This window comes from Taeniopygia guttata, chromosome 6 (genome assembly GCF_048771995.1).
Source record: "Taeniopygia guttata chromosome 6, bTaeGut7.mat, whole genome shotgun sequence".
NCBI classification, from domain to species: domain Eukaryota; kingdom Metazoa; phylum Chordata; class Aves; order Passeriformes; family Estrildidae; genus Taeniopygia; species Taeniopygia guttata.
This window is the reverse complement of record NC_133031.1, coordinates 9,030,276-9,042,686: the sequence shown is the minus strand read 5'-3', so window position 1 is coordinate 9,042,686 and position 12,411 is coordinate 9,030,276. Positions and strand designations below refer to the sequence as shown.

Here is a 12,411-nt window from a genome sequence, read left to right as displayed (position 1 = left end):
TTTATTCAGTGGGAGACAGAGGGCTCCTTCAAGCATTTGGTTTCCAACTCTGAAATGATGGCCAGAGAGAATACTCCCATTGCCTTCCCTGGAAGCTCAATTTGCTGAGGCTAATGGTTTGTTTTGACGGCAGTGAGGAAGTTTGGAGAGGACAAGACAGAGTCCATTCTTTCTACAACAAACATGTCCACTCTGTCCAAATTTCGAGATTTTACCAGACACAAGTGACATCTGCTCCTGAGATTTGCTCAGAGATAACCCTGCTTAGCCCTGGTTGCTGGCCCACAATTCTCCCTGCTGACTTCCACCCATGAGTCCCTCCAAATTCCCAGCAAAAAACAGACTGTAGACCCTGTACTTATATTGTGACCGATATTTTTTTCTGTGCAAATAAATTCCATGTCCCGTTTTCAGGATACATTTTTGATGCACCTCATCTGACCTACATTTCCCCCTTCCAGGCCTGGTCTAGGGACCTTACTGGACTTTGCACCAATGCCTTTCTCTCCTGTTTCTCCTCCATTAGGGAAACAGTTTGGCTCTGGCTAGGTGCTTACATTTTCATTAGTTCCCAGATCTGTTACACAGACCCAACCTGGGCTGGATTTCACACCAGAATGATGATTTGTCTGGCTGACCCTGTTTACCATTTTATCCTGCTTGTTCCAGTTTTCTAGCATACATCCAGCAATGTCCCCTCATAGCTCCATGGTGCCAATATCCTGATCAAACAGTGCCTGTATCACACCAATACCCTGATCATACAGTGCCTGTATCAAGGCCCCCCATCCTGTCCCTTTTTGAAAGTCCAGTTGCTCAGCAAAACTTTTCAGCAAAAAAAATCATGACCACCTTAACTATTCCTGCCATCTTCTGCACTGTAAATATTTCTCTTACATCAGTTGATGTGCAAATTTACATTTTGAGAAGTATCTGCTATGCAAAATCTGTTGAAACCTCTTTCTCCCTTATCTGCCTCTCTTCTTAGCAAACTTTTAGTCTTGGGAAGGCTTAAACAATCTAACTCTGAATCAGGGAGACAGTAATAAAGGGCTACTGCAAGCCACTCTTCAAACACTGGACGAGGGACTTGATTTAAAAATAGAGCCTCCCTACAATATTCTGCCTTTGTGCCTGCCTGGAAGCTCATGCAGCTTCCTGGGGCTTGCCTTTCTGAGCAGGCATCCCCACAGGACCAGTCCAGGGCATCTTTCCTGACAGCCCAGGCCAAGAAGTACGAGCAGCCTGTGAATCCTGGCCACACACTGCTCTCACTCAGCAGGAGTGGCCTGAAAAGAACCATGGCTTCGCTACAACTGCTTTGTAGCCCCAACAAGCAAGTGCTTGGCTTGCTGTGAGCCACTTCCCATGCACCCTTTTGCTGCCTCCTCCCTCAGCCACACTGCTTTCACATCAGAAATGCTCCCCCAGCCCAGACACTTTTGGAGTTTTTCTTACACAGCCTCTCTAAGCCAAGAAAACTGCTCAGCTCTATTCAGTAGATTTCTGACAGCCTTCAAAGGATTGCTAATTCCAGTCTGCTTTAAAAACACAGCACTCTCTCCCTTGCAGCTTTTTTGCCATTCCTGCTTTAGATCAATACTTGTTGGGCCCATAAAGCATCCCAGCAGGAACTCAGCACACCTGAAATTATCTGGAGCTTCTGCAGTGCTGAGGGCAGGGAGATCACACACCCCATCAGGGTGTGAGTTAACAGGGCCATCACACTGCTAACACAAAAGTAGCTTTCTGGAGGAGGGTTTCCCACCCCTGGCTGGCTTGGCTTAAGGGCTGACAAGGGTTAACAGTGTCTGCTCCTCTCCCCATCTCACCCCCTCCTCCTCACCGTGCATTTCAGTCACAGAGTGCTCCCCGGGCAGGCAGTGCTGGGATTAGGCAGCACAGCCCCACTGCTGCCCAGCCCAGGGCTGGGGAACAGCAACCAGCACCCGGCAGGCTGCACAACTGGGCAAGTTTAAAACAACCTTTCAAAACACCCAACTGAAGAAAGCACCAAAATCCTGTTGTGGCTTGGGGTTTTGTCTTAATTTTTTACTCTTCTTGAAGGACTGCAAGCGTTTCAGTTGCTATGTCTGTTCAGGAGCCATATGGAAAAATCAGTTCTGTCCTGTTAAACTGGCTGCACAGTTTTGATTTTCATCTGCCTACAGAGATCTGAAAAGTCTATGTTCTTTATGCTTTTTTGGCAAAGAAAGTGAGTGGTCTGAGGATCATCTAGCCAGGAACAAAATAGGTAAGTACTGTATTTTTTTGTGTAGCATATTTCCAATAGTCTGAGAATATATTGTTTGTGTAATTAAGTGAAAATAGCCTTTGGGATGATGCTCTCTTTGGGATAAGCTGATTATAGGTTTGTTGATCGCTTGGTTTGTTTGTTTTCCTGGACAAGAAAAGCTGAGCTGCTGTGGTATCAGTGTGGTTTGCAAGATCCTGTCATTTAAGCAGCAGAAAGACTTTTCTTTAAATCCTCTCCAAAGCGCAGAGCAACTCAGATTCTACTGTCAAAGATAAAGCAAAATATTTGGGGTTCTATTTTAAATCTGTAAGCTATAATTAGACTAGAGGAATAACCAAGTGGCAAAGTGACTCAGAGTCATAAGGAACAGCTCTGTTATAAAGAGCATTAAAATGGAATTGATATGGAAATCTTAACTATTCTTTCAACTTGTTCAGATGGTTGCTTAACGCTGCATTCAACCAAGTGCTAAAATAGTACAAACAGGCAAAGAATAAACCAACTTTTTCTGGATGTTAAGAGAGACATTCAGATGACCTGGTAACCATAATTTCCATAATCATCTCACTGATACTAAGGATGTGTTTGACTATGGGAATCCCAGATTTTAAACATAAAAACCTACAGACATACTCAATGCTTTATTTAAATGTATATTTGAAATGGATTTAAAAAGGAAGGGGTCCTTTTATGAAGTCAATTTAACTGAAATGGACAGCAGGTGTGCTGAATTGGAGATTTGACTGCCTAAAATCTTCCACACTTTTACAGGCACTATGGGGAAAGAGCTGATCTCAGAAAGAAATAAAAATTACAAAGAACTGAGCCTTTGTCTTGTATGTTTTCTCCCCTCACCAGCCAATAACCAGATTTAAGCAGGATCTTTACTCCTTGCTGCTTGTAAGATGCAATAGGCTACTTTTCCCTCAAAAAAGGGATCTTGCACACAGAGCTCCCTCTGCTTTCCAAATCCCTGAGCTACAGCTGGCACCTGTATTAAAGGTCTCTGCCCCTTCCTTTCATATTTTTTGAAACTGAACGTGGCAGACAAAGGAGCTGTAAGTTATAATCAATGACTGCACATAGAGCACTACCAAAAGTTTGCTGTCCTAACTGGAGCTTCCTCCTCTGTGTAGCTCTGGGCAATGCACACAGCAGTTTAAATAATGTCAGTATTTGCTGGGGACTGGTGTTGTACTTTTCTTTCACAGATTCCAAGCTGATATGGCCTGTTGAAAAAAGGGATATAGATGATTTTTTAAAAATCTCTTGCCAGAGTGAATACAAGACAGTTGTTACAGTTCCAGTGAGCAGCAAATGCTGAGACAGGCTGGAAGTGATGCAGCTATGAGAATAATAAGCAACACAAAAATCTAAGATCAAGATTACTGCCCTACAGTGATAAAGCCTTCTTCCAAATGAGATCCACGGAGCTTAAAATCTAAGTACCAGTTCAGGGATTCTTACCCAAGATTCTCCACCTTTGACCAAACAGTATCTTACACAGCTCTGGATAAGTTACAATGATCCCCTTACCTACACATACCTACTGTCCCAGTGGATGAAAAAAATTCAATGATCTCTGATAGAACAGTAGAAACAGGGTTTGGGACATAGGGACCCCCTGAGAGTTTTAAAGGAACAGTCCCACTACAAATAGCTCAGCTTTGAAATTTAGTAAGTGAACATCACAAACTGAAAAAAGTCTTTTAAATTTTCTACTCATTCTGACAGTAGTAAAAATATTTATTTGAATAATTGTCATGTTGCACTTGTGCTGCATTGACTATATTTTTTTTTCCTCTAATCAGACTTGGTAGCTGTTTCTGCAATTAAATTTTTGCAGAGACATCATCTGAGGAATATTTCTGTGAACTTTAAACAACTCAGCAAAATGGAGACTTGCACTATTCAAATGCCTGGCTTGCTGGGATTATAACAGATACCAGGAAAGGCACAGAAAGAGAGGGTCACATTACTTTCCCTCCTATGACAGCCATTTCTGTTTACTTTTGTCATCCCATTTTGCAGTACTGAAGATGTCCTGGTTCTGGCTTTATCTTCCTCTCCATCTTCTCACGGCAACTTGTTTGTGCCATTCTATAAAAACACCCACCACCAGCTCCCAACAGAGCTTCAAGAGCAATCTCTTCAATTTCTACCACTCGCTGTTACTTGCAGATGGTAAGGAAACTACAATTCACCTGCTGAAGGATATACCCAAAAGGTAAGAGCAAATCAGCCCCTCCTATTCTCTGATACCTCCCCGTGACACTGGGAATTGCACACTGTCCCTGTGTACCTGCAGGGCTCTATCAGGGCACACTGGAATGCCAGAAAAATGCCCCACTCCCCAAGTGTTCTTACACTACCCAGAATCTGGAATGAACCTCTGAGATGAAATTTCAATTCCTGTACACATTCCAGCAGCCTGCTGTTTGTCAGAGCAGCAGCAGAACTGATAAAGGATGGGTGGGCTCCAGCAGCAAACAGCTGTGTCACAAACAGCCCAGCTTCAGGTCTGCAGAGACAGCAGTCATTCTACATTCATGGTGAGATACAGACATTTCACCCAGCAAATCCACTACCCCAAAAATCAATAGAGTATCTGCACAGACATCTTATCAGGAAATCTTCTGCCACTGTCCTGCACACTAAAAGTTTTTTGCCAAGTGGCAGTACAACTTGCTAAGATCAAAAATGCTTTGTATGTGGAAATTCCACATTCTTCACCTTTCCAAAATATCTGAAAATTCTTCTGCCATACCCAGATAAGTAGTTGATGTAGATATTACAACTGGCACTGCATCTGGCTAGCAAAGATCAATCTGCTTGTTTGGGAAGAGATGCACTTTGGACAGAGACCAGCAAATACAGATTTTGACAGACACTCGAGTGGTCATGGAGCAGAGGGTGAACCAGATTGCTCAGCCTTCATGTGCATTGCACAGAAAAACTGGAAGGTGGCACATGTTACATAATGCAACCATGCTCACAAGAACAGAACTAGGAGCTCTCCTAGTTAAAGAACAAGGGGTATTGAAACAGCATAACATTAAGACTGCAATTAGGAAGTAATTTAGCATGACCAGGAAGGTTCTTTTGAACCCAGTCATCCAAACAGGAAGACAAGTTTTGGCTGAGAGTCAAAGACTCAAGAATGTGGAACTGATTCCAGTAAAGCTCCACTCTGGCCTAGGAGCCATACCCTGAAAGCCACACTTCCAGACTGACAGGGTTGGGCCATAGCTGCTATGCTTGTCTCACTGGTGAACAACAAAAAAGCCCTTGGATTCCCAACTGCCTTCATTGCAGTGCAGAGTAGGGCACCCAAATCCAAACATTTCTATGGCCATGTCCAAACATTATACAGCCTGTATAAAACCAACAGAAAGAAAGCAGAGCAAGACAGGAGGTTGGGCTTTTTCAAGGCAAGAATCAAAACCTGACCAAAGAGACTGATGTCACCTCGTAGTGCTCATGCATAGCAGCCTCTAACACAAAGGCAATCAAGGCAAAACTGGCAAAAGGTGGTTATGAAGAGGGCAGTCAGCTAAATCACATCCATCATCCAAAATAACCAGCTAAGGATGAGATACAACATTCACCTAAAGCATGGGAAAAAAATTCAGAGGGAAAAATATTGCCTTAAGTGGATAAATCTTTCAGCAAATACATGTGGATTAAAAAAAAAAAAATACCCCACAGCCTGTTTTCTTCCCACAGCTTAAGACTGCAGATACTCATCATCCCTTTGTGTGGATGCACCTCAGAGAACAGTCATTTCTACTCAGAACAGAGTGACCCGTGTCAGAGTAGCTGATTACAACGAGTTTTGGGCAAACCTGATTTCCCTGATGCAGTGCCTCTATTTCTATTCGCATTTACAGGTACTACTTTGTTTTGGAAGAGGGCAGGGCCCTTGCCCCTTTCTCAGTAACAGTGACACCCTGTGATGTTCCCATTGAGTGGAGCATATTTGTGTACAAGTCTCCACCAGGAAAAGCAACACCAGGTAAGGCCTTCAGTCTGCCTAAGCAGAGGCAAAGAAAGCACAAGTTACTCATGGATAACTGTGTTACAGGAAAATCCCCACAAGCCTATACTTTTTGTGGTTCTCTCCTTTAAATTGCCGTGGACTGACCCGGTCTCCATGGGTAAAACATGGAAACCCATCAGACCTTGCCCTCAACACAAATAAATCAAGGATTAGATATTAAAATGTCTACATTTAAGGTTAATATTTGGGAGCAAAATCAGGTCATCCAGGCTGCACAAACAGACCAATTTCATAAGCTTTTCGTACTGAGCCAAACTTCCCTCTGCTGCCTCAGTCATTTTTTGTGGCTTAGGTGACTTGAAACAACTATTTTCTCCCCATATGAAGCAGAGAAGATTTAGCCATTTATTCCTGCCACATCTACCATGGCAGTGGCTACTATACTGCCTTTACCCTTAAAGGAAATTCCTTTCTCTTGCATGATTTTTTAAATTAATTTTTCAAACTAAAAATCTAAAAGCTGCCATTAATATGTTCTTACCTGTCAGGCAGGCACACCTGACTGAAGAGTTCAAATTATACTCCTTTGAATTGATAAGACCTCCCTCTTCATGAGACAATGGCCTAAAACTAATCCAAAGGGGGAACAAAACTTATCATAGATATAATGAGTCTCCTTAAAGTACCCTAAGAGATAGCAAATAAAAGAAAATTGTAGCGACATCAGGCATAATACAAGCCAAGCTTTTGCAAGTTGTGGTTTCATAATGACAGTATTTTTGAAAACATAATTCTACAGCTAAAATAAAAGCTTCTCAAATTTTAATTTAATAAATTGCCAGTAGCAACATATTTTTACTAAAACATATTTTTAGTTATAATTGCTGCTTTCAAGAAGAAAATATGATGTTCCCTGACAGTAAAAGTTTCTGTGATGCTTTATTTCACATTTTTTAATTTGAAGTTACAAGTCTGCTTTTTTGCCTGCAGCTGACCATGATACACAAGAGGTGTCTAAATCTCACAAGACTTCAAGCATGGTATCCACCATCTTCAACTACAAAGGAAATTCTGTAGAGACTTACATGGGAATGTCTTCCCATTCCGCCCTTTACCTGCTCGAGTTCCTATCCACCGAGAGGGACACGCACATCACTGTGTACTTCACAAGTGACACCATGGCCGGGCACCTCTACCCAGAGCTCCCAGCGGATCCACGCATAGACGTGATCGGCATCGGCCACACAACGGTGACTCTGGCCTGGAAACACAGCCCTTCTGTCCTGCAGCACAGGGAAAGCATCCAGTACTGTCTCCTAGTCAATGAGAAGCACAACTACAAGAGCCTGTGTGCTGCTGAGACAGCCATCAGATCCTCTGGAATGAAGCTGCCAGCCACCTTAGCCCTGTCCCTCTCTCCATACCTCCTGGAGCCGCAGCAGGTGATGATACTGTCCAACAGCGAACTGAGCATCATCAACAAAGCGAGCAGTGGGGAAGTCAGGCAGGTGTGCATGGGCACCAAGAACACCTACACAGTGCCCAATCTCAGCCCCAGCACTCAGTATTACTTTGATGTTTTTATTGTCAATCTCCTCACAAACGCCAGCGCCGCATACACCGGGACATTCGCCAGGACCCTGGAAGAGCCTGAGCCCAAGGTGACAGAGCTGAAAGATGGCGAAGTGATTCATGTGGTCCTGGATGGGAAAAAGCAGAAATTCTACAGCCTGCAGTACCAGGCGAGGCACAAGAAAATCCACTTCACCTTTCAGTTGTGTCGGGGCCAAATACGGGTTCACATAACAAGAAATGGCAAAACAGTGGCATCAGAAAGTCTCTCTGGGCTGAGGTATTTCTCCCTGAAGGGAAAGCTGCTGGACACCTATTCGGTGCAGCTGAGGTCCATAGAGGAATCTAACTCTTCTGTGAAGGTACAGGCATCCCCCCACTTCCACAAGCCCTTATTTCCACTTCTTCCAGAGAGCTTAAAAATCAAATCCTTCAGTAAACTGCGAACGTGCAGGTCTGTGACCATTGCCTGGCTGGGAACACAAGAGGAGAGCAAGTACTGTGTGTACAGAAAAAGGATTGAGGAGGATCAGATCTGGAGGGAGCTGCAGAGTGCAGACAGGTGCTCTGGGCCTGAATCTCGGCACAAGTCAGAGAAAGTGCTGTGCAAGTACTTCTATGACCTGAACCTCCAGCGAGCCGTCACCACAGAGACCATCAAAGGGCTGGAGGCAGGGACACTCTACTTGTTTGATGTTTATCTCTTTGGGCCATCTGGCATCCCTGTCAGATATCACAGCAAAGTTGTGAGGACCAGGAAAAAATGTTGAAGGTTTTGAATGAAAGTTTTGAAGTGAGTGAACGCAGTAGTATCGGAATCTCCACCAATCCAAATCAGAGCCCCTACAGTTTGAACTACACTGACAAACAGAAAATTTAAAGCTGTAAGATTTTACAGCAGAACACATCTTAGATGATTGCACATCTTCTCTCCTGTGTAAGGTGGGGTGCTTTTTTTCTTTCCCTGTCTCATTCAAACATTAAAAACACAGCTGTGAAACAAACTCATACACATGGAGATAAAATAGCCCAAGAGTACTCATAAGACTGGTTACCTAAAATGCTTTGAAATCCAGCACAGAGGTGATAGGAAAATGCCTCACATGAAGCACACATCATTTTTCAAGTCCCAGAGAGTTTTCTACTTTCTGTAACTCACGCAGCAAATGAGGAACTGAGAGACTCCACAAATCAGACTGCTCTTGAGAAACAGATTCCTCACTGCTTGAACAAGAAAGGAAACAAAAAGAAATGGAAAAAGCAGTGGAACTGATGTATAGCTCCATGCATTGAGTAAAGCAGGCTGAACTACATCTTCCCCTATTACCTGCATGCTTGCTTGGTTTCATTCCTACACAGAAACTGTGCTTGCTTAGAAACAGACAAAATTCAGGCCAGGAACTGGCTCTGCATCTGACTTTTCTCAGGAGTGTACAAATACACTGCTGTGCTACTGCCCACAGAGGAAAGCAGCAATTGAGGAATCTTACCATGGAAAGATTTATCATCTATAGCCTCTGATATGGAGCTCATGTTTATGACTCTGCGACTCCTGACTGTAATATATTCATTTTTTGCATCCTTAAGCCAGCCTATATCAATGAATGCATTGCTTTGATAAAAATTAAATGTGGTTTTCCTACTAAATATTGTGAAAGGGAAATATTTGTAGTAAAAATTCTGACAAACATTTTGGTTGTCTTGTTTCAATGATTGCTTCTCATATATGACATGAAACCGTGCAAAAAAAAAATTGAAAATTAAGTCTTCATAAACTCCCTTAGGTTCATTTTCAATTATCAGTAGAAAGCATTTTGCATGAATGCTCTTGGCAGGCCCAGAATTCACGTATAAAGAGATACAATAGCTTCACTAACCCAGAGGTTGCCAGAGAAATCTTGCTTGTAGTAATTCTTTTTCCTCTACAATTACACAAAACACATACATAAATTATTAAATCCATTATTGTGTATTTGAGTCATTCTCTTGCAATTTAGGGTCATCAAAGTCCTAGTTTACTCTGAGCAATTCCTCCATCCAAGCTTGTTTGGAGGCCCTTGGTAAGGACAGGAACAGTCTCGTGTGCAGGATGAGGTTTGGGATTCCTGCTCCAAGACTCTCAGCCCTGTGCACCCTGGCCAGGGCACAGTGTGACTGCTCAGCCCCAGATGAGGGGCTCAGGCCCCCCAGGATCAGCTGCAGTGTCTGGCCTTGGCTGGGCTGTGCACTCCTGCAGGCGCTGCTCTGGACTGAGCAGTGCCCAGCAGGGGCCACGTGCTCTGCAGCCTCCTGTCCACACTCCACAGCCTTTTGGCTAATTACAGGGGCTGGCAGCTGCTCTGCCTTCATTCCAAGGCAGGCCCTCGCTTCATTTGCCTCCTGCCAAAAATAGTCTGAGCTCAGAGAGCAACAGAGGTCATCTCTACTTGGAAGTCTCAATGTTTTCTGCCTTCCTACTCCATTTTAGGCACTTATATTGTGGATGAATTTCACTTAGATGCCCTACGACTGACTGTAATAACAGCCATAACTATAACAGAGGAACAGGAAGATCTGTCTAACACTAGATACAATATATTTTTAATCCTCTGCCCTCAGTCTGGCAGAGCATTAACCCTCACTTTTGCCCTCTTTACAGAAATGCCATAAAAAAAGTCTTTTGGATGAAGATACATTGGCATCTTGACCAGCATCTACTAAACCAGTTTTTCTACTAGACCAGTGTTTCAACTAAAGCAGGTTTTTTACAATGGAATTGGCCCTGGGCTTCTCAGTAATATCCTGGTTTTAAGGCTGTAGTAAGAGATGTGAGGAAGGAATAGGAGAGCCTAAAAGAGGGCAGAGAGCTGAGCAGTCAAAGGTGGCACAGAAGCAAAGGCTCGGTGTTACACCAAGTTGACTGAGAGTTAAGAACCTGTCAGGAAGGAGCTCAGGTCTGGAGGACAGCAGCTATTTCAGAGGGACTTTGAAAAGAGCCAAGAGATTCTCCTCTTCCCAAATTCACCAGCTCCTCTATACTCCTCCCCCTGGCCATTGCCCCATGCAGAGACCAGCTGAGGCAGAGCCCAGTGGGAAGCTCTGAGGAACACAACTTACTGGTCCTGCAGCTCAGGCTGGGAGGAAGCAGGGCAGCGACCACTGGTGCTGCTGGGAGGGCTGATGCCAGTCCCTCACTCTCAGAGGAGATTTCTCCCACACACACCCAGCCCTCCACCAGCCAAGGCCCCTGCACACAGCAGAGAGCTCTGCTGTAGGGAGGAACATGCTGTTCTGTCAAAACCCATCACCTCTGATACCAGCAGAGCAGGTACCTGCCCTGCAGGGAGCAGCCCACTTTGCTCTTGTGGGCAGCCAGCCATGCTCTGTAATAGAGCCCAGGAGCAGCAGGGAATATTCCTCTCTACTGATCTTTCCACTGTGATTGTTCCTGTGTGCACCAGGCTGCAAACCTGTGTTCAATCCACTCATGGCCAGACCCTGCTCATGAAGTGGCCTCTGGGAACACTGGTTTGAGCTGGGGCTCACTGCTGTCCTGAAAGATTCAAAGGCTTAGCCACAACAAAACCAAATGTGCTGCAATACACCCTTGGTGCTCTTCCCACCCCTGCACAGGCAGCTGCTTATGTGCACAGCTCCCCATCTTCAGCATTCACAAACCCTTTTTCTTTCAAACCTCTTTGGCATCTTTCCTTTTGCCCTCCTTGCCATTTGACTGGTCCTGGCCTACGAGGCCATGTCTGACCAAAAGCATTCCCCAGCCACCTCCTTTCTTGTCTTCATGCTTTCTGCAGTCCTTCCTGCTCAGTTTTTTAGAGAGGCTCCATGCCTTCAGTTCAGCCCGTCCTAAGCTCTCCCCATGTGCTTCCCACCCCTGCTCAACCCGAGTCACACCAGAAGCACAGACACTTCTTTTCATGGAGAACATTTAGAGCAAGGTCTTGGTCTTGTGGGTCATTTAATGTTAGTCATCAGCATTATTATGAAGCTGAAGTTTTTTCCCTGGTGTTCAGCAGTGTGTCCCAGGTTTTTTGGGTACTTCTAGCTAATGTGTGCCAAGTCCTGTCACAGCTGAGATTCAAGGCCTTGCTTCTCCTCCCAGCCTTTTTACAGAATTGCTCCCACTGCTATGACACCCCCTGCACGTGGGAAGTGAGGGTCAGGGTACTAAAAGCAGAGCAGACAAATAAGAGAAAACAGGTTCAACTCCACATTCGCTTTCCCAGTGGGCTCAGCCTCACAAATGAAAATTTGAATTGGCAAAATAAAGTGCTGGTATGTGAAACAGTGAAACAATAGAGTATGAGTCTAAATTTAGTATTGTGTGTTGCTGATAGCCACAAACAGAATAATGAGGGTCTCTTCAGCATCACTTTTCAGTGCTTCATACAACTGCTGCTGGTAGGAACTTTGAAATGTGACTCAAGTCAGTAGCAATTGCTTTGTTTAATTGATACACTTTGAAAGACACTGCTATCTAAAACCAGTTTAGAGGTTTCAGACACAGATTCATGCACTAATGGCATTTATGAGTTAATATTTAACTGACAGCAAAAATAATCTATATTTTCCATTCCTTTCTTCT

At 44.1% G+C, this 12,411-nt stretch overlaps 1 protein-coding gene across 1 annotated transcript; it reads left to right on the top strand.

The window, feature by feature from the left end:
• The first annotated feature begins 1,882 nt into the window (after positions 1 to 1,882).
• Positions 1,883 to 9,519, top strand: LOC100219300 (protein NDNF). The gene is made up of 4 exons (XM_030275825.4): positions 1,883 to 2,254; positions 4,289 to 4,484; positions 6,148 to 6,272; positions 7,248 to 9,519. The coding sequence occupies exons 2-4, from the start codon at positions 4,297 to 4,299 to the stop codon at positions 8,597 to 8,599; spliced, it is 1,665 nt and encodes a 554-aa protein (XP_030131685.4). The 5' UTR covers positions 1,883 to 2,254; positions 4,289 to 4,296; the 3' UTR covers positions 8,600 to 9,519.
• The last annotated feature ends 2,892 nt before the right edge of the window (positions 9,520 to 12,411 follow it).

Bases quoted from the DNA above. Each gene is read 5' to 3' on its own strand.
- LOC100219300 (XM_030275825.4), top strand. From the start codon at position 4,297: ATGTCCTGGTTCTGGCTTTATCTTCCTCTCCATCTTCTCACGGCAACT. The intron at 4,485-6,147 runs GTAAGAGCAAAT...TCGCATTTACAG, and splicing joins CTGAAGGATATACCCAAAAG to GTACTACTTTGTTTTGGAAG. The intron at 6,273-7,247 runs GTAAGGCCTTCA...TTTTGCCTGCAG, and splicing joins ACCAGGAAAAGCAACACCAG to CTGACCATGATACACAAGAG.